We start from the raw sequence: 20594 nt of genomic DNA, 5'->3' as shown, positions 1-20594 counted from the left end.
GGTACTAACCATCTTATGGTACATAAGAAGAGTTTTCTTGCCTGAACCATGCAATCAACCAAATCACACATGGTGGGACTGTGAAATGGTTCAGGTAGGAGGCCACATGCTTAAATGCTTCTCTTTATCTCCCCCTCTCTCAAAAAAATATCCCTGCACACAGAAGACTAGCATGTTAGAGTGAAGGTTAAGCCAGGACTTTTCTCCCTGATACATTGGCAGCAGAGGTGGGTTTTTGTGTGATGCTCTCACCACCACCCACAGACACTTATCTGAATGCTGGTGGTAAATGGGAATAAGCAAATCCACAGCGAGGAGAATTTGTGCTAAGACAGCAGTGGCATGGCTAATTATGCCCACGAACTGTAAGGCCTTGTAGACCTAAAGCCAGATCCAAGTGTGTGTGCTTTTATTGACTTAGAGCATTTGTACAAAAGGTTCCCAGAGTTGCTTACACATAACTATGAGAAACAAGGCAGTTCCTCCCTGCAGGCTTACAATCTAAAAAAAAACAAACCCAACAACACAAAACACAAGGAGAAAGGGAAGAAGGCACGGGGTAACAGAAGGCCTCCATTCAGCTCAATGGGGTGGAACTGCCTTCATTGGTCAAGCAAACGAGGGAAGGGATATTTCCCACAGTTCCATGCATGCATTGCAGCACGCATGGAATTCTGCTTCAGGCTACGCTACCCAGATCTTATCGACCTGGATTGCAGCTGACTTTACAGGCAGGCGATGCACAGTTACGTGCTTCCCACCCTAGGGCAGAAGTATGCAGATAGTTTCCTTTTAAGAGCCACCCCCCCACCCACGGTTTTTCCTGCTAGCATGTTTTGCTTGGATTGGAAATGCATCGTTAGAATGAACGACATTTGAGTCTGTATAGGCGTCTGGACAAGCAAAGCCAGCACAGCAGAGGTGGTAGCAGCTCCAGAACACACAAAAAATGTTCAAGGATTCCAGAGGTGTTTTAAAGTGGGATGTGACTCACGACAGCCCAGGATTAAAAAAAAACAAGAATCAAAAGGGGGTCCCTCGCTGTACTGGAAAACCACAGTGCATAATTATTATAGAACTAGACATTAAACCCGTTAAATTAATGGGTGCTAGAACATTCCTTCCGGCGTCTCTTCCGTCGCTCTCTTTCCTCCTCCGCTTCGCTTCCGCCCGTGCTCCCTCGGCTACCTTCCGTTCTTCCACCTGGCCGTGCTCGCTCCCGACATGAGTCCCCCCGGCTCCCTCGCCGCGCGGCCTTTCCGTTCCGCCCGCCGGCTCCCTCTCTGCCTCGCCCGCCATGCTTCATGGCTGGGCCGCCCCCAGGGAAGAGCTGCCTGGGGGTTTCTGCTCGATCCCGGGGCCCCTGCGCTCCCTTGCTCCCACCTGGTAGGCGCCGTAGTTGCTCTCGGGGTCGCTGAGCGGCACGCGGTGCCCGAAGTCTCTGCGCTCTAAGTCCCAACGGCTGTCCGTGGGGCACATGCGCAGTAGTGCAATCCCACGGACACAGGGACTGGACGCAGAGACACTTGCACTTTATTATTGTAGATGGCAAAAGAACTAAAAGCCGCCACAGTTTTCAATCCCACACCTCCACATTGCCCAGTACCCACTTCTGCAACTTGCAAGATGGCAATCACAGAATTCTGTGCGCACACACGTGCAACTGGAGTTTGTTTGTTTATTTGTTTTTAATTGCTTAAGCTGCTAATTTTAACACTGCTTTGGTCAGATTGCTGTAAAAACCGGTCATGCTGCTTGGGAAGAAGGACTCCACAACTGTTTGAGGAAGGTTGCCGCCAAGGTCTGTCTGAAAGAAGCTGAGGAGTTGCGTCTTACATGGCTCCCTGTAGGGAGAGAAACAAACCAACAAGCCCAAAGTAAGTCAGCAGAAATCACCATTTAGCCAGAGATGCAGGAGAGCCCATTCCTGTAGTCCCACCCATGTGGCCCAAGGTGCCCGATATTTGAAGCACTACGATACCACTTCAAAAAGTCATGGTTTCCCCAAAGAATTCTGGGAGCTGTAGTTCGTTAAGGGTGCTCAGAGTTGTTAGGAGGCCCCTATTCCCCTCACCTAGTTGTAATTCCCTGAGCTCCCCATGAAGGGGGATTGGTTGTTAAATCACTCTGGGAAATGTAGCTCTGTGGGAGGAACAGAAGTCCCCTGACAACTCTCAGCACCCTTTGAAAACTACAGCTCCCAGAATGCTTTGGGGGGGGGGGAACCACACCTGTTTAAATTGGTATCGCAGTGCTTTTGTATGATGTTAATGTGGCCATAATCAGAATGGCAGGACATGTGGCAATGTCACCCATGTTGCAATATAAATTTAAAGCCTTTATGATACAATTTTAACAGGAATGGTTTCCCTCAGAGAATCCTGAGGATTGTGGTCTGTTGAGGGTACAGAGAATTGCTTGTAATTCCCAGAATTCCTTAGGAAGAGAGATTGATTGCTAAACCACTCTGGTTAATGTGTGTGCTGTTTTAGCCCCATACAACAACAGTGCTCAAAGCCTGCATATATTGGAAATAAGAGGGCATTATGATACCCTGGCTTCATAGGCCCCAACCTCCCAGAAGCCTTTGCAAAAACGAACCAGGAAGAAGCTGCTCGCAGGAGCAATCAGCCATTTTACCAAAGCAATCTGACTGCATCTCTCAGCAAATTCAGTCTCCTTGTATGAAATCGGCCTTTAGAGGGATGGTGGGCAAACCATTGCCTAAACTTTGCAACAACTCCCCCCACTCAACAAAAGCAAGAACCCAACAACATGCACCGTATATATATACAGTGGTACCTTGGTTGTCAAACAACTTGGAATTCAAACACTTTTTTTGGAAGCCGAACGTGCTCCGTTTTGAGTGTTACGCTTCCAGTTGGAGTGCCAAACTTCTGTTTTGACTGTAGTAAAATTCATGTTAAATTGCTGTTTTAGGGGTTGTTTTTAAAAGTCTGGAACGGATTAATCCATTTGGCATTACTTTCTATGGTAAAGCGGCCTTGGTTTTGGAACGGACTTCCGGAACGGATTAAGTTTGAGAACCAATGTACCACTGTACATTTCTTGTGATACTACAACATTTCCACCCATCTTACCCTGGGGCCGGGATGCAGAAACAGCCACAGGGATAATTAAGGCCTCTCACGTAACTTGGTTGAGGTTGGCAGAGGGGGTGCTCCACATTGGTTGCTGCAAGGAAGAGATATAAAAATAATGCACAAGATAAAGTCCATTTAACGCTTTGGGGGGAAAGAAAGTCTTTTCAATTTTAAAGTAATAGTAGAAATACAGTCGTACCTTGGATCCCCAACGCCCTGGAAATTGAACGTTTTGGCTCCCAAACCTGGAAGCGATCGTTCTGGTTTGCAAACGTTCTTTCGGAACCCAAACGTCTGATGGGGCTTTTTGTGGCTTCTGATTGGCTGCAGAAGCCACAATTTGGTTTTCAAACGTTTTGGAAGTAGAACGGACTTCCGGAACGGATTCCATTCGACTTCCAAGGTACGACTGTAATAACGAGTGCCTTACAATGCAGAAGGAACACTTTTAAGGTCAGGGTGAGGTGCAACATTAAAGTGCAATATCTCGCTTAGAATGAGGCAGCTTCCTATGTTTCTTTATCCATAAGGACTAGAGTCTTACTTTATTTTTAGGGGGAAGTCCACTCTTTGGTAGAGCATCTGCCTGGCATGCACCCCAAGGATCATAATTTCCCACTGTCAGTGTAGAAAGTACACACCCTAGAATGGACCAACGGTCTCATTTGACGGAAGGTAGCTTTCTAGGTGGCAAGAAGCACAATGTTTGCAGCAGGGGGTAGGCTGGTGTGTGTGTGTGATATTGATTTGAAATAGCCAGTTAATTGCTTAGTTGCCAGCTTCTAGGAATTTTTTTGTTTTTTTGTTGGTGGGGATCAAAACTGAAATTTTCACGCTGGAGAGCCACTGTGGTGTAGGGGTTAAGAACGGTAGACTCGTAATCTGGTGAACCGGGTTCGCGTCCCCGCTCCTCCACATGCAGCTGCTGGGTGACCTTGGGCTAGTCAAACTTCTCTGAAGTCTCTCAGCCCCACTCACCTCACAGAGTGTTTGTTGTAGGGGAGGAAGGGAAAGGAGAATGTTAGCTGCTTTGAGACTCCTTCGGGTAGTGATAAAGTGGGATATCAAATCCAAACTCCTCTTCTTTTTCTTCTTCTAGGTTGTTGCATTCTGCATTATGTATGAGACTGTTGGGTCTCTCACCTATGCTGTTACTGAATGGCTACCGGCTTTCAGAGCATCAGTTCACACATGTGAGACCATTGCTTGATGGCAACAATATCTAAGCCAGGGGTCAGCAACCTTTTTCAGCTGGCCACCGTCCCTCAGACCATGTGGTGGGCCAGACTATATTTTGAAAAAAAATGTGAACGAATTCCTTTGCCCCACAAATGCATTTTAAATAAAAGCACTCGTGTAAAAACACTAGGCAGGCCCCACAAATAAAACAAGAGATGTATTTTAAATAAAAGGTCACATTCTACTTATGTGAAAACATGCTGATTCCTGGGCCGTCTGCAGGACGGATTGAGAAGGTGACTGGGCCGCATCTGGCCCACAGGTCTTAGGTTGCCTACCCCTGATCTAAGCAGTGGGGTGTGTGTGTGTGTGTGTGTGTGTGTGTGTGTGTGTGATGGCACATGACAGGTCAAGTACCACAGAAAGAGAATTTCCTGGTTGCCTCAAGTTGCTGCCAATCCATACCTAGATCCACTGGTATTGAGTACTCATATTAACATGGGCCCCAGCCTATGGGGGCCAATATATTTAGGCGTTGGCCATCTTACCATTAGATGTGATGGTTCCGTCCTCATCCCGCTTAATTAGGACAACATCTATGAACTCCCTCGGAGAGATGATCTTCATAAAAGCCGACGGTGTGATAGTTCTGACTATGGAAACATCCTACAAAACACAAACCAGGGTTATGAGGTAATATTTGGGCGTATGTGTTGATCTATTGCAGGTACCCCACCCCGGCCTTCATCTGCACCATACATTTAAAGAAGTATCATACCGGTATATACTCCTTTAAACAGTTATAGCTTCCTCCAAAGAATCCTGGGAGTTGTAGTTTGTTAAGGGCGCCAAGAGTTGTTAAAACACTATAGGAAATGTAGCTCAGTGAAGGGAATAAGGTTCTCTAACGCCTTTCAGCACCCTTAACAAACTACATTTCCCATGATTTGGGGGACTGTTTTAAAGTGAAATGAGACTACTTTAATTGTTAAGCGTGGATGGACCCAAAATGTAGCAGCTACACTTTGCCAGCTGCCACAGTCCAACTGTGTTATACTTACTTCACTAATCTCTTCAACGACTTCAATCTCCTTCACATTTGGATCCCATTTTTCTCGAAGTCCACCCGTCTCTGGTTTCAAACATTTAAAGACATCCTCCGGTTTTGCAGGCATAATCCCTTCCGCTTTGTATCTTTCGGGGGAAGAAAGAACAAAAGGGGCATATAGATATTGTAAGGACGTTCAGTGGTTGCTCATGAGTAAAGCGCCAAACGCAGAACTTCTAAAACTAAGTTCTTTATTGTGCACAGCTATATACAGTGGAGCAAAAGATCAAACGTCCATCTCATCCCTCCGCAGAGTCTAGGAATGAACCCTTCCGCTCCTTTGTCCAGCAAAAGAGGCATGGGATTCTGAACCCCTGCCTCCCCCTTCCACGTCCTTCCTGCCTGCGCCCTCGGAGCGTGGGAACCTGACCCCATTCCCCACTATCCCCTCGGCGCTGAGGCTCCGCGATCCTGTCAGAGCCCCTGCACCGCCTTCCTGCCTCTGGCTCTCCCTCCCCACTTGAGGAATGGTCGCTTCCGGCTGAGGAGTGGGAGGACGAGCTGGTAAAAAGCCGAGGAGGTTCTCTATACTGCAAATGCTCCCGCGACTCCACCAGCCGTGGGGAGGGGGTTTCCTGACAGATATAAACAAATAATTTAAAAATTGCCCTCATTTTATTTCGGTCTCCGTAGGCAGACCTTTGGTGCTAGATATTTTTCAATGCCCCATCCACATGATAAACTCAAATCAAATGCCATGTGTACTGGAAACACATTATTCATGCCAGTGACTTGTACTTAACAATCCACCTGCTCCCCACAGGTGACTACAAATTTCATACAGGTATGGGCTGGTGGAGGAGAGCTGGATTGCTCCATCCTTCTTTCTTCCAGCTCGCTCAGTGTCCATGCTAGCTGGGGAGAAAGGGGAGTCTCCCCACAACCAGGATGGACACCTAGTGGGTTGATGTGGGCTAGGGAGAGACAGGTCACCCTCTTCCTCTTCCTATAGTCCACTTGGTAGAAGGCATTTTTAAAAATTAGTCTGCCAGTTGGTTGGAGGCTGTGTGGGGAGGTTGGGGAGAAAATCTGCAGGCTAGTAACTTGTGTGGCTTATTTGCAAGCCTGCTCTACTTGGTGGAAAACCGCAACCTCTCAACCGAACTCTCTTGCAGGCTGAAAGAGAAAGCTGCAACAATTTTTTTTAACACAAATCTAGAAATATTATTATATTTATTATTATTGTTGTTATTAGTATTAGTATTTATACCCGCCCATGTGGCTGGGTTTTCCCAGCCACTCTGGGCGGCTCCCAACAGAATATTAAAAACACGATAAACACCAAACATTATAAACTTCCCTAAACAGGGCTGCCTTCAGATGTCTTCTAAAAGTCAGATAGTTGTTTATTTCCTTGACATCTGATGGGAGGGCATTTCACAGGGCGGGCGCCACTACCGAGAAGGCCCTCCTCTGTCCAGTTCCCTGTAACCTCACTTCTTGCAGGGAGGGAACCGCCAGAAGGCCCTCGGAGCTGGACCTCAGTGTCCGGGCAGAATGATGGGGGTGGAGACGCTTTCAGGTTTACTGGGCCGAGGCCGTTTAGGGCTTCAAAGGTCAGCACCAACACTATGAATTGTGCTTGTAACGTACATTTGAGAACTCAGATGTATAAAAACTGAATGGAAACTGTCCAGTCAATCCGATAATCAACTTATTTCTGAACAGACATATATTTTTATTTAGTATTTATTTATTAAATATAGATACTGCCCTTCATCAAAAGATCTCAGGGTGGTTCACAGGATCAGGGCCGTGTCATCCATAGGGGCTGGTGGCGCACCGGGCGCCCCCTTCCCAACCCGCCCCAGCCGCCCTTGCCTCCCGGAGCCCTAGCTGGAGTGCTGGAAGGGCGCGCAAAGCCCCGCGCCGCTCCAGCGCCACGCCCCTCATCCCCCGCTCGCCCACCTCCCCTCCCGAGGGGCGGCCAGCGCGGGAGGGAGGCGGGCGGAGAGGCGGCACGCCGGGGGCGCCGAGGGATCGCCGTGCCACAGCCGCCGATCCCTCTAAGACGGCCCTGCACAGGATATATAGGATTGTCCTGCAAATGTGACCAAAGTGGTGGGATCTACCGGTACCTTATTCCCCAAGTAATTTACCTCCTTAATAAACATGCTCATTTTGGGCGTGTGCATCTGTGTACAACTTTACTTACATGTTTCCACGAAACTCAGTTGATGGTCTCCAAGATATTGAAACTTCATTCTAGAAAAATTAAATCAAATCTGTCAAAATCCACCCCCACAGTATAAATGTGTCGAGTGAGATTTTTTTAAAAAAAGAGATGAGTCAACTCCTAGGGGCCAAGGTCCCGTCACCCCCCCATAAAATATTTGAGCCCCTCCCCCCAAGTTAATAGACATTGCCATTCAAATGGTGTATGTGTGCCATGTCATTTGACTGATTATGCAGGGCAGGGCTCTCCTGCCCCCACAATATTTTATTGAAGTTGGTACTTACGCCACAACAAATGTGTTAGCCTTCAAGGCAGGCACCCCAAACTCGGCCCTCCAGATGTTTTGGGACTACAACTCCCATCATCCCTAGCTCACAGGACCAGTGGTCAAGGGATGATGCGAATTGTAGTCCCAAAACATCTGGAGGGCCGAGTTTGGGGATGCCTGCTTTAAGGCAACCTAATATTTTGTTGCTATCCCTTTGTTACCTTTATGCTAAAAAAAAACCCCAACAACCTCAACCCAAACAGATCCGAAATGTAACACCATCAATAATCAGGGAATCGCATTTGTGAACAGAGAGGAATTGGGAGGGCTTGCTTGAAGAAAAATCCCCTCCTTCAAATAAGAACAGGAGAACAGAGTGCTGGATCAGGCCAATGGCCCATCTGGCCCAGCACCCTGCTTTCATAGTGGCCACCCAGATCCATGTGAGACGCCCACAAGCTGGATGCAAACACACACCCTGTGATTTCCAGCAACTGGTGTTCGGAAGCATCACCGTCTCCAACCATGGTTCATTCATCGTGGTTACATTATGAGGCTCTTAAGAACATTTACTTATTTTTTAGGTGGGTTTTTTTTAAATAAAAAAGCAGAAAACAACAACATTACTCAGAACATCCCAGGGCAGGGCCGAATTTAGGTTTGATGAGGCCCTAAGCTACTGAAGGTAATGGGGCCCTTTATATGTCCAGCTGTCCTTTGTCAACAGCAAATTGCCGCTGTTTTTTGTGTGTTGAATAATATGCTATATGGTAATTTATGGACCTAATAGGTACCTAACACCATTTGCACATAACAAAATATGTATTTTATCAAAGTAATTGTTGAACTGAGATACAATTAAGAAGTAGTATATTAATAGTGAAATAATTATTAAGCTCTAACTTAAAATGGTTTTTATTCATAACAAACTTAATAATGCAAACACATTGGCATTTGGCAATAACAAAAGTTCCTTTAGAAACACAATTTACAAAGACTCATAGTCTCTAGAAACTTGCTATACCAAGAAATAATAATAGATGTTAATATATGATGCAAACTACTAATAATTATAAATAGCTTTATTAATATGAAACTAAGTGTTATAACCTGTAGAATGCAACTGTATTTGTTTTTTATCTTATATTTTGGAAATGTACATCAAGTTTTTTTTGTTCCTAGAAGCTGGCAACTAAGCAATTGACTGGCTATTTCAAATCAATTCACACACACACACACACACACACACACACACACACTGGCCTACCAGTGGGACTGGCTCCAAGCTAAGTTGTAAGCTGAGTCACAAGCCTTAGAAATCAGGGCCAGATTTAGGTTTGGTGAGGCCCTAAGCTACTGAAGGTAATGGGGCCCTTAAAATGTTCAGCTGTCCTTCGTCAACAACAAATTGTCACTGATTTTTGTGTTGAATATATGCTATATGGTAATATATGGACCTAAATTGGCACATAACAAATAGGAGCCTACACAACACAAAACGCTGTTGCTGTAGGTAGGTTTTATTTTATTTGTTTTTTTTATCTTATATTTTGGAAATGTACGTCCACGTTCTTTTCCCTTTAAATTTTTTGGGGGCTCCCAAGAGAACGGGGCCCTAAGCTATAGCTTGTTTAGCTTATACATAAATCTGGCACTTTTCCCAGGGTAATTTCTAATATGTACTGAAAACAACTTTGGCGGCTGCGGCTTCCTGGAAACCACACTGTCTCCTCCCAGCTAGCGACACCACACTGTAGCGTGTGCTCGGACGCACCAATGGCAGATGTTGATGCATCCCCCCACCCCTAGGCTAAACAATGAGTGTCACATTGCTTGCTTGTTCGCAGCAGGAACAGAGGCCGAAGAGCGTTCAAGGGGAGAGGGAACTGAATGAATGCGCTCCAACATTTCAGAGATGCAGGGGCCGCGGCGGAGGGGGGGGGAGTACAAGCACTCCACGCACTTGAAGAGGTTCATGCCCTCTCCCGCCCCTTCCAAATAACGCACTGTTCCCCATTTTTCCCTCTCTCCAAAGTTTCCGTTTCAGATCGTCCATGAATCTGCCCAACCCTATTTTAAAGCCGCCGCTGCCTCTCGTGGCAGCGAGTTCCACAGATTTAACTGTACTTAGGTGAATTGCTCTCTCTTATCTTCCAGCGTTCAGCTCTGTTTTATGTCCAATACTTCTAGCGTTACGGGGGACGGGACGGGGGGACTTTTCCCTGTCCACTTTCTCCAATGCCATACCCAATTTTATACAATGAGTTACTACTGTTCCTCCTTTCCAGTAACCCGTGCGCCCACCCTACGCTGCAAGGTCCAGGGGGACACAAGCCAGAACAGATGCCTCTCAACACACATTCAGCAGCTACAACAAAGAGTCTTGTGGCCCCGGGATGAACTTTTGTCACCAATTCCTTTTGCTGTTGCCATTAGAGGAAACAGCTCGCTGGCATTTTGCGTCCCTGCGCTGCGCATTAAATGCACGTACGAGGGAAGCCACCAACCACATCCCGGGCCAGCTTCTTTTTCCAGCTGCCAGCCCGGATCGGCAGCGGCTCTCCCGGGACTCAGGACGCACAAGCTAGGCGCATCCCCCCCCCCCGTCCAAAAGCGGTACAATCATAGAATTGTAGAGTTGGAAGGGATCCCCCAGGGTCATCTAGTCCAACCCCCCCCCCCCCGCAATGCAGGAATCTCAAATAAGGCATCCATGACAGATGGCCATGCAATCTCTGCTTCAAAAGGAGAGTCACCAGGATTTTGCCCCCTCTCAGCCAGGCTGCAGCGGTGAGAAGGGGGGCAACTTCTCCAAGCGCGCCGCGCGGGCCTCACCGTGCGCTTGCAGCTGCGCCATCCGCTGCAGTCCTTGCGATAGCTCTGCATGCGCTCTGCAGCCCAGTTGGCAGCCTCCCGGTAGTCCATGTCGCCGAGCGGGAGGGCAAAATGGCTCTGGCGCCGCCGCCGGCTGGTGGCCCAGAAGCTCGTAAGCGGGGAAACGGAGCTGCCCAGGCCGTCCCAGAAAAGGGGCCGAGCCTCTGCGGGGAAGCGCCCCCGCCTGGAGGCAGCATCGCGGCGCCGGAGCCGGTCTCCCCGGCTTGTCCCAGGGAGCGCCGCTTGCGCACATGGGCGAATCAATGTCCCGGAGCGGAGCGGTGGTTCCCGTGTAAACAGAGGAGGAGGGAAGAGGTTTGTTGCGTGCCATCGCGCGCTGAATCGGGTGGGAGAGTGTAGCTGGCTGGCTGGCTGCCGGTCTCCCGCTGCCCCCTCCCCGCGCCGCGGCTTTAAAGGAGAAGGCGGCGCATGCCTTTCATCCAAGGGAAAATTAAAGCAGCAGCACACAACCTTAGCCCCTGCGGGGTAGAATTTCAAAAATAAGGGGCGGTTCGCCACGCGAGTGTCCTATATATGAGAACATCCAGTACATTTTAATTGGAGCGGGAATAAAAGTTGGTACTATAACACAGAGGCCGTGCGCCAAAGGAAACTTTCACAGTTCAATTTCCAGTCGCATTACTGGCAGAATTCGAGAAAGCACTAACCAGAACAATCTGCAAAGAATCGGGTAGCAACTTAAAGTGTGTGTAAGCAAGACATTACTGTAGTATCAGTTACAGGTAGGTAGCCGTGTTGGTCTGCCATAGTCAAAACAAAATAAAAAATAAAATAAAAATTCCTTCCAGTAGCACCTTAGAGACCAACTAAGTTTGTTCTTGGTATGAGCTTTCGTGTGCATGCACACTTCTTCAGATACACTGAAACAGAAGCCACCAGACCCTTATATATAATGAGAGAGTGGGGAGGGGTATTACCATAGCTGTCAAGTTTCGGATTTGAAAATAAGGGATCAGCACCCTTACCTGTCCTGGGGACAGTCTATGGTTCTCATGGACAGTCCACGCCATGGTAATCCCCCCAGGCTACAAATTAATTTACACCAGGCTACACATCATCATCTTTCCCCACATTCATATGTGGGATTTGACTGGAGTAACACATGACTGGAAAGGTTTGCAGTTCCACAAACAGAGGTGTGCACTGGCTCGAAATAAAAAGAAGTGAACAAAAGAAGGCTCATTAGCCGGGCATTGCTGAAAAAATGACAACTTTGTAACCAGAGGTTCAACTGATTAGAATCTGAATCACATGCACCACAAGGCCTATGCAGCCTCAACTTAAGGTGGCTCCCGGACTGGCTTTTTACAGGCCCCAGCTAACTGCACAACCTGGCCTTTGGAAAGGCCATATAGACATATGCCTTTAGCTTCTGCACCCCTCCTTTGCACACCTGTCAACACAGCCACATAAGCATTTTCCACAACAGCTCCGCAGCACAAATCCCTTCTGCAGGCAGGCACCCGTGCGCAAGAAATGCGCTCCGCTCCCCACAGTGGCCCCATGCCCCCTCGCCCTCTCGAATTTCCCCTCTATAAGCTGCATCCATGGATAGAATACCACACCCAAACATTTCCATTTTGCACAACGCGCAGCATTTGCACGACCCCCTCCTGACAGCACCACACACGGAGGGATAATTCCCACACACAGCTTGATGGGCACATGTGCAACCCCCCATATATATATCAGATCTGCATCAGAGGGAATGGCACATGCCTCTTTGTCAATTTGAGCATAGTTGCGCTCCGTGGGCAACAACATACAGGAATAGAAAGAGATGGGCAGGCCGCAGGCCTCTTATATACCTGCTGGGATTGACAGGTCATGTGACCCTCTTATATACTTGCTGGGATTGACAAGTCATGTGACCCTCACCTGAATCCTCTCATATACCTGCTGGGATTTACAAGTCATGTGACTCTCACCTGAATCTCATAGCTCTCCGGTAGCTGCCTCTGATCAGTTATCATTTAACTCTGGGGGGAAATAATTAGCATCACACACCATGTGCCTGGAAGTTGCCAAACCAATTAACCAACCAGAAGGATTACTGTTAATAGCACCAGTTTTCCTATAACGATATTGCTGGATAGTTTTGATCAACTGCAAAAGCATTTTTAGTTTGCTTTCTGTTGCCACACTGGAATGTTTCTTTATTAGTGCCACTTTGTTTTGTATTATTCTTTGCAAATGAAGGAAAACAACTTTTCTGCTTGTATACATTGATAATATAATTTTGGTTACTGAGGACAAACAAGATTGTACAAAAACAAGATTGGGTGCAGGCCATGCTGTAGTGTAGTGCTTATGCAACTGTGAGTAAAAGGTGGCTGGGCTCATTGTCTCAGGGTTTGGGGGGAAGGGGTGACAAAACTGATTTCCAATAAGTGCCCCCCTTTATTTCCATAACAAGTCCTTTAGTCTGTAATAATAATATAATAATAATTTATTATTTGTACCCCGCCCATCAGGCTGGGTATCATTCGCATACTGATGAATCCCCAGCCCAAACCCCCTGATGATCTCTCCCAGCGGCTTCATATAGATATTAAAAAGCACGGGGAGAGGACAGAACCCTGAGGCACCCCACCTCATCCCCCCCCCCCACTTTCTGAACATGGCCCAGGAGGAAGGAGCGGAACCACTGTATAACAGTGCCCCCAGCTCCCAACCCCTCTAGCCGGTCCAGAAGGATGTTACGGTCAGTGGTGTCAAAGGCCACTGAGAGATCCAGCAGAACTAGGAAACAGCTTTCACCTTTGTCTCTAGCCCGCCAGAGATCATGGACCAGCGCAACCAAGGCAGTTTCAGTCCCATGATGAGGCCTGAACCCCGATTGGAAGGGATCCAAATGGTCCGCATACTCTGAATGGTGACGTCATGCGCACGGAGCGACGCCCTGCCCCCGGGGGTGCTGCTTAGCTTGCCGCCCCCGGCAGCCAAGCAGCTTGCTACGCCCCTGTCTCTCACTATATATAAGGGTCTGGTGACTTCTGTTTCAGTGTATCTGAAGAAGTGTGCATGCACATGAAAGCTCATACCAAGAACAAACTTAGTTGGTCTCTAAGGTGCTACTGGAAGGATTCATTTTTATTTTTTATTTTGTTATTACTGTAGTATGTATGAGTTTTTGTAGGTTACAGGCAACTCTGCAAAATGCATGATGTGTTTATGCTCAGCTGGCACTTATGCAGGTAAGAAAAGAAAAGAAAAAAGGGGAGGGTGCTCCATGTGTTTGAAATAAGATTTATTTCAGCCCCGATGTGTTTTTTGGAATAAATCCTTCCTTGGGCTAAAAATGTGAAGGATTTATTCCAAAATAAGTCAGGCCTGGAATAAATATTATTTCAAGCACCTGATGTTTTTCCTCTTTCCACCTCTGCTAGTAGTGTGTTCTCCATTTTTTTTTAAAGTTATATTGAGGTAGCCAAAGTGGTATCCTATTGTTGGTGGTGGACCACAACTCCCATCATCCCATGGGCATAGCCAGGTGGGTGCAGGGGGGCAGCTGCCCCCCATCAAGTAAATAAAAGTACTTAGCTAACTGACCACATAAGTCACAGATAGCTCTGTTCTCCCCCCCAAAAAAAAACAAAAGGCCTCCCCCCAACATAAATCCTGCATCTTCCCTGACCATTGGACATGCTGGCTAAGTCTGATGGGTGTTGCAGTCCAGCAATCCCTGTGTTCCATAGATAGGAAGCTGCCCACAGTTTGTCCCATCTAGTTCAGTACTGTCTACTGGGGTTGGAAGTGGCTCTCCAAAGGTTTAGGCTTTGCCATCACTTGATCCTGGAGATGCCAGGGACAGAACCCAGGGCCTTCTGGACTTCCGGTTGAGCGCGGAGCCGCCATCATTCACAGGTTTCGCTCGGCTGAGCAAACCTGAGTGCGGCAGGGACGGGGCGTCTTCTACAGCGCAGAAGACCCCCAAGGAACCCCAAATTGAGAGTTTTGGGGGCATGGTCGTCCGGCGGGTGCCAGAAGGGTGCTCCTCCCTCCCCGGTAAGGCTCTGTTTTGAGCCCCCGAGAGTGAGTGGAGCCCCGGCAAATTGGACATACCGCTTTCCCTGCCTGCACGAAGCTGCGATACTGAGGGGCTACAGCGTTTCAATTCTTCCAAGTAAACAAAAAATGGACAAATGAACAAATCTGAAGAGGAAACTGTAAGTAATTTGATATGATTTGGCTTCGGAGGGGATTCTAAAAACGGAAGTCAATCCCTCTCTGCTGAGATTAAGAGACAGTGCGACTTTGTAACTGAAGCTATTTTCAATGCGATTGAAACAAAGAAACTTTTGTAAGGGTGTTTTTAGTTTTAAAAGTGGTTTGGATCTATTTTCCTCTTTCCCGGAGGTCCAGATGGAGTGGATATTACAAACTTTGGCAATGATTAAAAATAAAAATGGCGTACTTATGCAGTAAGGATCTACGTAGCAAGAAATAAATTGTTGTGACTAGCAACTTGAAGCTCGACCTTGAAATGACAAAGGGAAAACTGTCCTCGCGGTTTGTAAAGCAAGCTTTGGAACTTTTGCAGCAAGTAGCCATGGGAATCAACGGCATTGCACAATTGGCACATAAAGAATTGGTGATTGAGACTGTGGACAATTTGGAGGACTTTACATTGGAACAGAAGGAAAAGGAAGAAGGGAACAGTGACAATGCTGAAAAAGAGGAGCTGGAACAGGATACATCAATTGGAGCCTTTAGGCAAGAAGAATTTAACAGTGTTAAAGACTGGTTCCTGTTGCCACTGGATTGTGAAAAGAATACAGACCTGCGATTAGTTGGACAGTTACAGGATATTCTTTTTTATGTCTCATGGGCCGGGTTCTTTGAAAGGGAAGGTATAGGGTAAAATATCAGAATTTAAAAACGAAATGGTATTTCATTATGGTTATGACAATTGGATATGGACACTGCGATAACGGACAATGTTTTGAAAGATAAACTCTGGGACCATAAGGGAGGGAGGTGCATGAGCAATATGAAAAATTTTGGTTAAGATAATGAGAAATTACAGAAGTATTTTGAGGCGGAGGTAGAGAAATGTTCAATAGGTAAAATGATGAGATGGATTTTAAATTAGAGTTTAAAGGTAAATAAAGCTGGAACTATGTAAAAATTTAGAAATCAGTAAGAGGGGGACTGAGGAAGTCATTGTAAAGGAATAAAGATTGGAATTTAATTGACTGACCCGGGAGGAGGGTCAGCGTGCTGTGCTTTGGAAAGTATGTGGTTAAATGTAAAATGACTTTTGCTACCTCTGTGAGAGGGGGGTTTGGTGCGTATTGCTCCCCTCGGTGGGAGAGGGGGGAGCCTGGAGTGTTTAACCATGTATTATAATGTATTGGCTTTAATTGGTTTTTTTTAATTGGAAAATCTAATAAATTCTTTTTAAAAAAGGGCCTTCTGCATGTGGCGGATGATCATGACAACTGAGCTGCAGACGGGGGTGAAAGTATTATTGCAAAATAAGACCCGAAGGCCCAGCTGCAGGAGGAGAGGTGTGCCGCAGCCATGCCCAATTTGTTTCCACTAATCCTCCTGAGAGTCCAGTTTCACCAGCTCTAACAGAATGGCAATTGCTAGCACGCAATAGCATATATAGTATTGCCTGTTTCAAAGGGACGCTTCCAAGCTGTGCAGCTGGAATTCATGTGTAATTTGACACTATCAGATTTGGGCTCAACAGAGACTGGGTGTGGCTAGCCCACTGTAGAAGGTAAATGTGCCCTCTGTTTGTGCCCGCTACAAATCTTGCTTTGCCAGCTCATTACCAGCTGGGAGAGGGTTACGCCCACTCTGGTTGAACCTTTTACACTTTCGACTGGATCTTGTTTTCATTTATGCCCTATTTAACATGCCTCTCTCTTTCATTGCCAGTCTTCTCATATAACAAGAAGCCTCGCCCTCCCAACTTCCTGCGTGTCTTTCTCCTCCTCGCATCTGCAAATATGGCCGGGGAAGGCGTCTGTCTGAAACCCCAAGGAGCCACTGCCAGTTGCTCTAGACACTACCAAGCTAAATCAATAATCTTCAGCCTTTTCAGACTCAGGGCCCATCATTTCCATGATATATCTGTATGTTGGTAGTGTTGCCATGGTGGCCCAGCTTAGATGAGGTTGTGGCCCGGTACTGCATTCTCCTGGCCGCCAGCTGAAGACCAATGAAGCAGATGAACTGAAGGTCTGGTTTGGTTTAAGCAGATTGCAAATGCAAAATGGGGAAGGGTCAGAGTTCTTAAGATCCTTGGAGGAAAGATGGACTAATTTGTACAGTGCTATCTTGGTTCTCAAACGCCTTGGTACTCAAACGGCTTGGAACCCAAACACTGCAAACCCGGATATAACTTTTTTCAGAAGCTGAACATGCTCCGTTTTGAGTGCTACACTTCCATTTTTAATGCCACACTTCTGTTTTTAGTCTTATGCTGAGGTCTGTCTGTTTTTGCTATTTACAGTGGTACCCCGCTAGACGAATGCTTCGCTAGACGAAAAACTCGCTAGACGAAAGCATTCGTCTAGCGGGAGGCTGCCCCGCTAGACGAAAAAGTCTATGGGGCTGCCTCGCAAGACGAAAAAATTTCGTCTTTTTTTTTTTCCGTTTTGCGGAGCGCGGCTCCCATTGCCGCTCCGCAAGACGAAAACCCCGCTAGACGAAAATTTTCGCGGGACGAATTATTTTCGTCTAGCGGGGCACCACTGTATTTTGCATTTTTGTTTTTGTGGCTCTTTTTTGTTGTTTTTGTGACTGTGTGGAACCCAGTTCAGCTACTGATTGATTGAATGTGTGACTGCAGTACATTGTTTATTGCTTTCGTTTTATGGATCAATGGTCTCGTTAGATAGTAAAACCCATGTTAAATTGCTGTTTTAGGGGTTGCTTTTAAAAGTCTGGAACAGATTAATCTGTTTTGCATTACTTTCTATGGTAAAGCGCGCCTTGGTTTTGGAACGCTTTGGTTTTGGAACGGACTTCTGGAACGGATTAAGTTTGAGAACCAAGGCACCACTGTAGTCTCCAAGGTGCCACCAGACTTTTTGCTTCACTATAAAGTTACCCTTGTGATGTACGTCACTAATAAAATAAGGAGGCAGAGTTTACAGACCAACCTTGCAATCCGTTTTTGTCTCCACCTTCCACAAAATGTGGAAGAACCAGTTTCGCTGCTACTGTGTGTAAACATACGAGTCCAGCCTCTCGCCTCCTCTGCATCAGGGCCAGCCCAATATATTTTGCTGTTTCAGTGAGATTTGTCCTCACCCCTTAGAACAATTAAACTTTAAACTGATTTATAATGTTGTAGCCTTAGTCATTGTATTGGAAACAGGCACCATGCAAAACAGAAGCAAAGCAGATACTAAACACTGATGTTAAGAAGGGAGTTGACCAGACATGAGTTTTCAACTATGTTCAACTACCGCTTTTAATATTTTATTTAATGTCAGTGATGAGCACTGTATTGTACAAAGTTAGAAAGTGCACTGTTGATCTGTAGGCAGAACAGGCACTGAGCTTCTAAGTAGGTTTGCAGTCTGAAAGCAGCTTAGTTGTCATACAAACTCGGAACAAGGAGGAGCCAATCTGAGTGATTTTTTTATACAACCAGGTGGAACCCTATTGTCCTACCTGTGTCATGTGGCAACTGCTGAACTGGAAGATGTAGTGCCATCCTCCAGCCATAGGTGGTGTCCAAGCATAACAGAAAGCAACTTAGCAGCGCCACCTTCTGGCAATGACGCAGAATACAATACTTCCCATTGTACACACTTAACCTAGGAATACGTCCTTTTGAATGCATTGTGGCTTACTTGTGAGTATACTTAGACTGGATACACCAAGATTCATGAGAGGGTGGAATAAGCTTCACACAATGGTTTCTGTACGTTTCTTTTGAGTGCTTTGAAATGCCTTTCTCTACCACTACAATATCATTTCACAGTAACAGTTTGGCCACGAATGATTGAATGTAGAGAATCTTGCTCAGAATAAGGACTAATTGGTACCTGCTCCAAGTACAATGCAATTGCCTCTTTGCTTTAATTTTTTTTTTAAATGCAGGGATGTGTACCATGTGGCACTCTGGGTATGGGTGGACCCCAGCTGCCATTAGCCCCAACCAGCACCGCCAGTTGGGTTGATAAGAGCTGTGGTTCTACCAGCCCAGAAAGTGGATCTCAGCTTGCCTGCCTATTTGGCCAATGGCGGATCGGACTCTGGTCCACCCCACAGGTTTTTAACCCCTTGGCCTACTCTACCCCTCGTCCAGTTTTGAAAAACCTTTCCTGCGGGGATGACGACACAGAGTAGAGTGGTACCTCATTTTTTGGACGTTTGTGTTGCCGAACATTTTGGTTTTCAAACGCCAAAAACCCGGAAGTAAATGCTTTCATTTTCTAACGTGCCTCAGAAGTTGAACGGCTTTCGCTGCTGTTTAGGGAAGTTTTTAATGTTTAATAGACTATTACATTTTAATATTCTGTTGGAAGCTGCCCAGAGTGGCTGGGGAAACCCAGCCAGATGGGCGGGGTATAAATTATTATTATTATTATTATTAATCTGTTGTTTTCCACAATTTTCTCTATTGCATTGGGAGACTGCTCTTCGTGCCTCGGTTTTCGAACGTTTTAGAAGTCGAACGGTCTTCCGGAATGGATTACGTTTGAAAACCAAGGTGCCACTGCATTTTCTTTTCTGAAAGGGGGAGGGGGGTGTTGTAGGCCAAACAAGTTTAGGAACCTCTGCTCTCGAATGAAGCAGCCTCGTCCTTCCCCACTAAACATTTGAGCATATCAGTTCATTAGCCTCGGCCATGTTCAAGTCAGCACCGGCCTTGGATTTCTTCCTGGTTAAATTTGCTCCAGGTTTCAGGTACTTGTCTTTGCTGTGGGTGACTTGGATGTAATCGTTGTTGCCGCTAGTTGGCTGGTCACTGCTTGATTCGACAGAGATGGAGTCGGACTCCGTCGGGGACGGCTCGGGCTTGTGTTTGGATTTCGCCTTTGGGTGCTGCTCCGGGTAGCGTGGGTCCAGTTCAATGTTCTTCAGGTGGATCTTCCGGTGGGTGTGAGGGGGCCTGCCAAACGTGAGCCCAAAGCCGTCTTCCCAAGATTTGTAGTGCATCTTCGCCAGCGCCTTGCTACTAAGGATCTGGCTGTCGGCACACTCCCCAATGTAGAAGCGGGGGGCTGCTCGGAGATCGGAGAGCGACCGCGGGCGGTGGGATCTATTGGCCAGAGCTCTCCTCAACTCCTCTTCTTCCTCCTCTTCACTGAAATGAGGGGAGTAGGCCCTGTGTGGCGTCCGAACCATGTACCTCCGGATGTTTCTCGGATACAGCTCCACGATGTCCCCCGACTCGTCCATTCGGAAATTCCTCGGCAGCCGCGTGGTGGAGCGGAGGAGCTTTTTCCGGGGTTCGTGCTCGTTGACGAGGAAGTACCTGGCCGTGTGAGACCTGCGGCCCACGAAAGCAGGGGTGCCGGCAGTGCCGCGAGCCTCGGGGTTGGCTTGTCGGAGGCTCTTCCTGAACAGAGGTTCTGAGTGAACATCTTCTAGACGCTTCTTGTACTTCACAGGGGTGTAAGCCTTGGCTTTGCAGAGGTCGCTTGCACTTCCATGGGCAACACTTGGGTATCTACAGAGAAGGAGAAAGAAAGAAAGAGTGTGTGAGAGAAGGCAGATTAATTTAGGGCTTATCCACACATCTTCTCCTCCTCCTGCTGCTTTTCTCCCTGGGGAAAGCAGCTCTTTAGCACTCAATTGGGGCCAACTATTTGGGTTTTGCCTGGATTGCCATTTGTTCCAGTCTATCATAAAAATGGATTTTCCCTTGGAAATGAGTGACAACTGCTC

The 20594-nt window shown here is 46.9% G+C and overlaps 2 protein-coding genes across 2 annotated transcripts in view; both read right to left on the bottom strand.

Moving 5' to 3' along the window:
* Window positions 1-1669: 1669 nt before the first annotated feature.
* STARD5 (StAR related lipid transfer domain containing 5) lies at window positions 1670-10816 on the bottom strand. Its single transcript, XM_033167398.1, has 6 exons — window positions 10671-10816; window positions 7547-7596; window positions 5345-5477; window positions 4832-4949; window positions 3102-3195; window positions 1670-1844 (listed from the first exon to the last, which is right to left on the bottom strand). The coding sequence occupies exons 1-6, from the start codon at window positions 10758-10760 to the stop codon at window positions 1697-1699; spliced, it is 633 nt and encodes a 210-aa protein (XP_033023289.1). The 5' UTR covers window positions 10761-10816; the 3' UTR covers window positions 1670-1696.
* An 8637-nt stretch (window positions 10817-19453) lies between these two features.
* Window positions 19454-20594, bottom strand: part of TMC3 (transmembrane channel like 3) — a 29342-nt gene continuing 28201 nt past the window's right edge. The window contains exon 22 of the mRNA XM_033167399.1: window positions 19454-20376. Coding sequence (XP_033023290.1) covers window positions 19515-20376 — 862 coding nt within the window. The 3' untranslated portion in view covers window positions 19454-19514. The remainder of the gene's footprint in view (window positions 20377-20594) is intronic.

This window comes from Lacerta agilis, chromosome 13, assembly GCF_009819535.1.
Source record: "Lacerta agilis isolate rLacAgi1 chromosome 13, rLacAgi1.pri, whole genome shotgun sequence".
Lineage (NCBI taxonomy): Eukaryota > Metazoa > Chordata > Lepidosauria > Squamata > Lacertidae > Lacerta > Lacerta agilis.
The sequence above is the reverse complement of the archived record's forward strand: the minus strand, read 5'-3'. Positions and strand labels throughout refer to the sequence as shown.

Bases quoted from the DNA above. Each gene is read 5' to 3' on its own strand.
- STARD5 (XM_033167398.1), bottom strand. From the start codon at position 10,760: ATGGACTACCGGGAGGCTGCCAACTGGGCTGCAGAGCGCATGCAGAGC. The intron at 5,478-7,546 runs GTAAGTAAAGTT...TTCCCCCGAAAG, and splicing joins ACTGAGTTTCGTGGAAACAT to ATACAAAGCGGAAGGGATTA. The intron at 1,845-3,101 runs GTAAGATGGGTG...CTCTCCCTACAG, and splicing joins TTCTGCATCCCGGCCCCAGG to GGAGCCATGTAAGACGCAAC.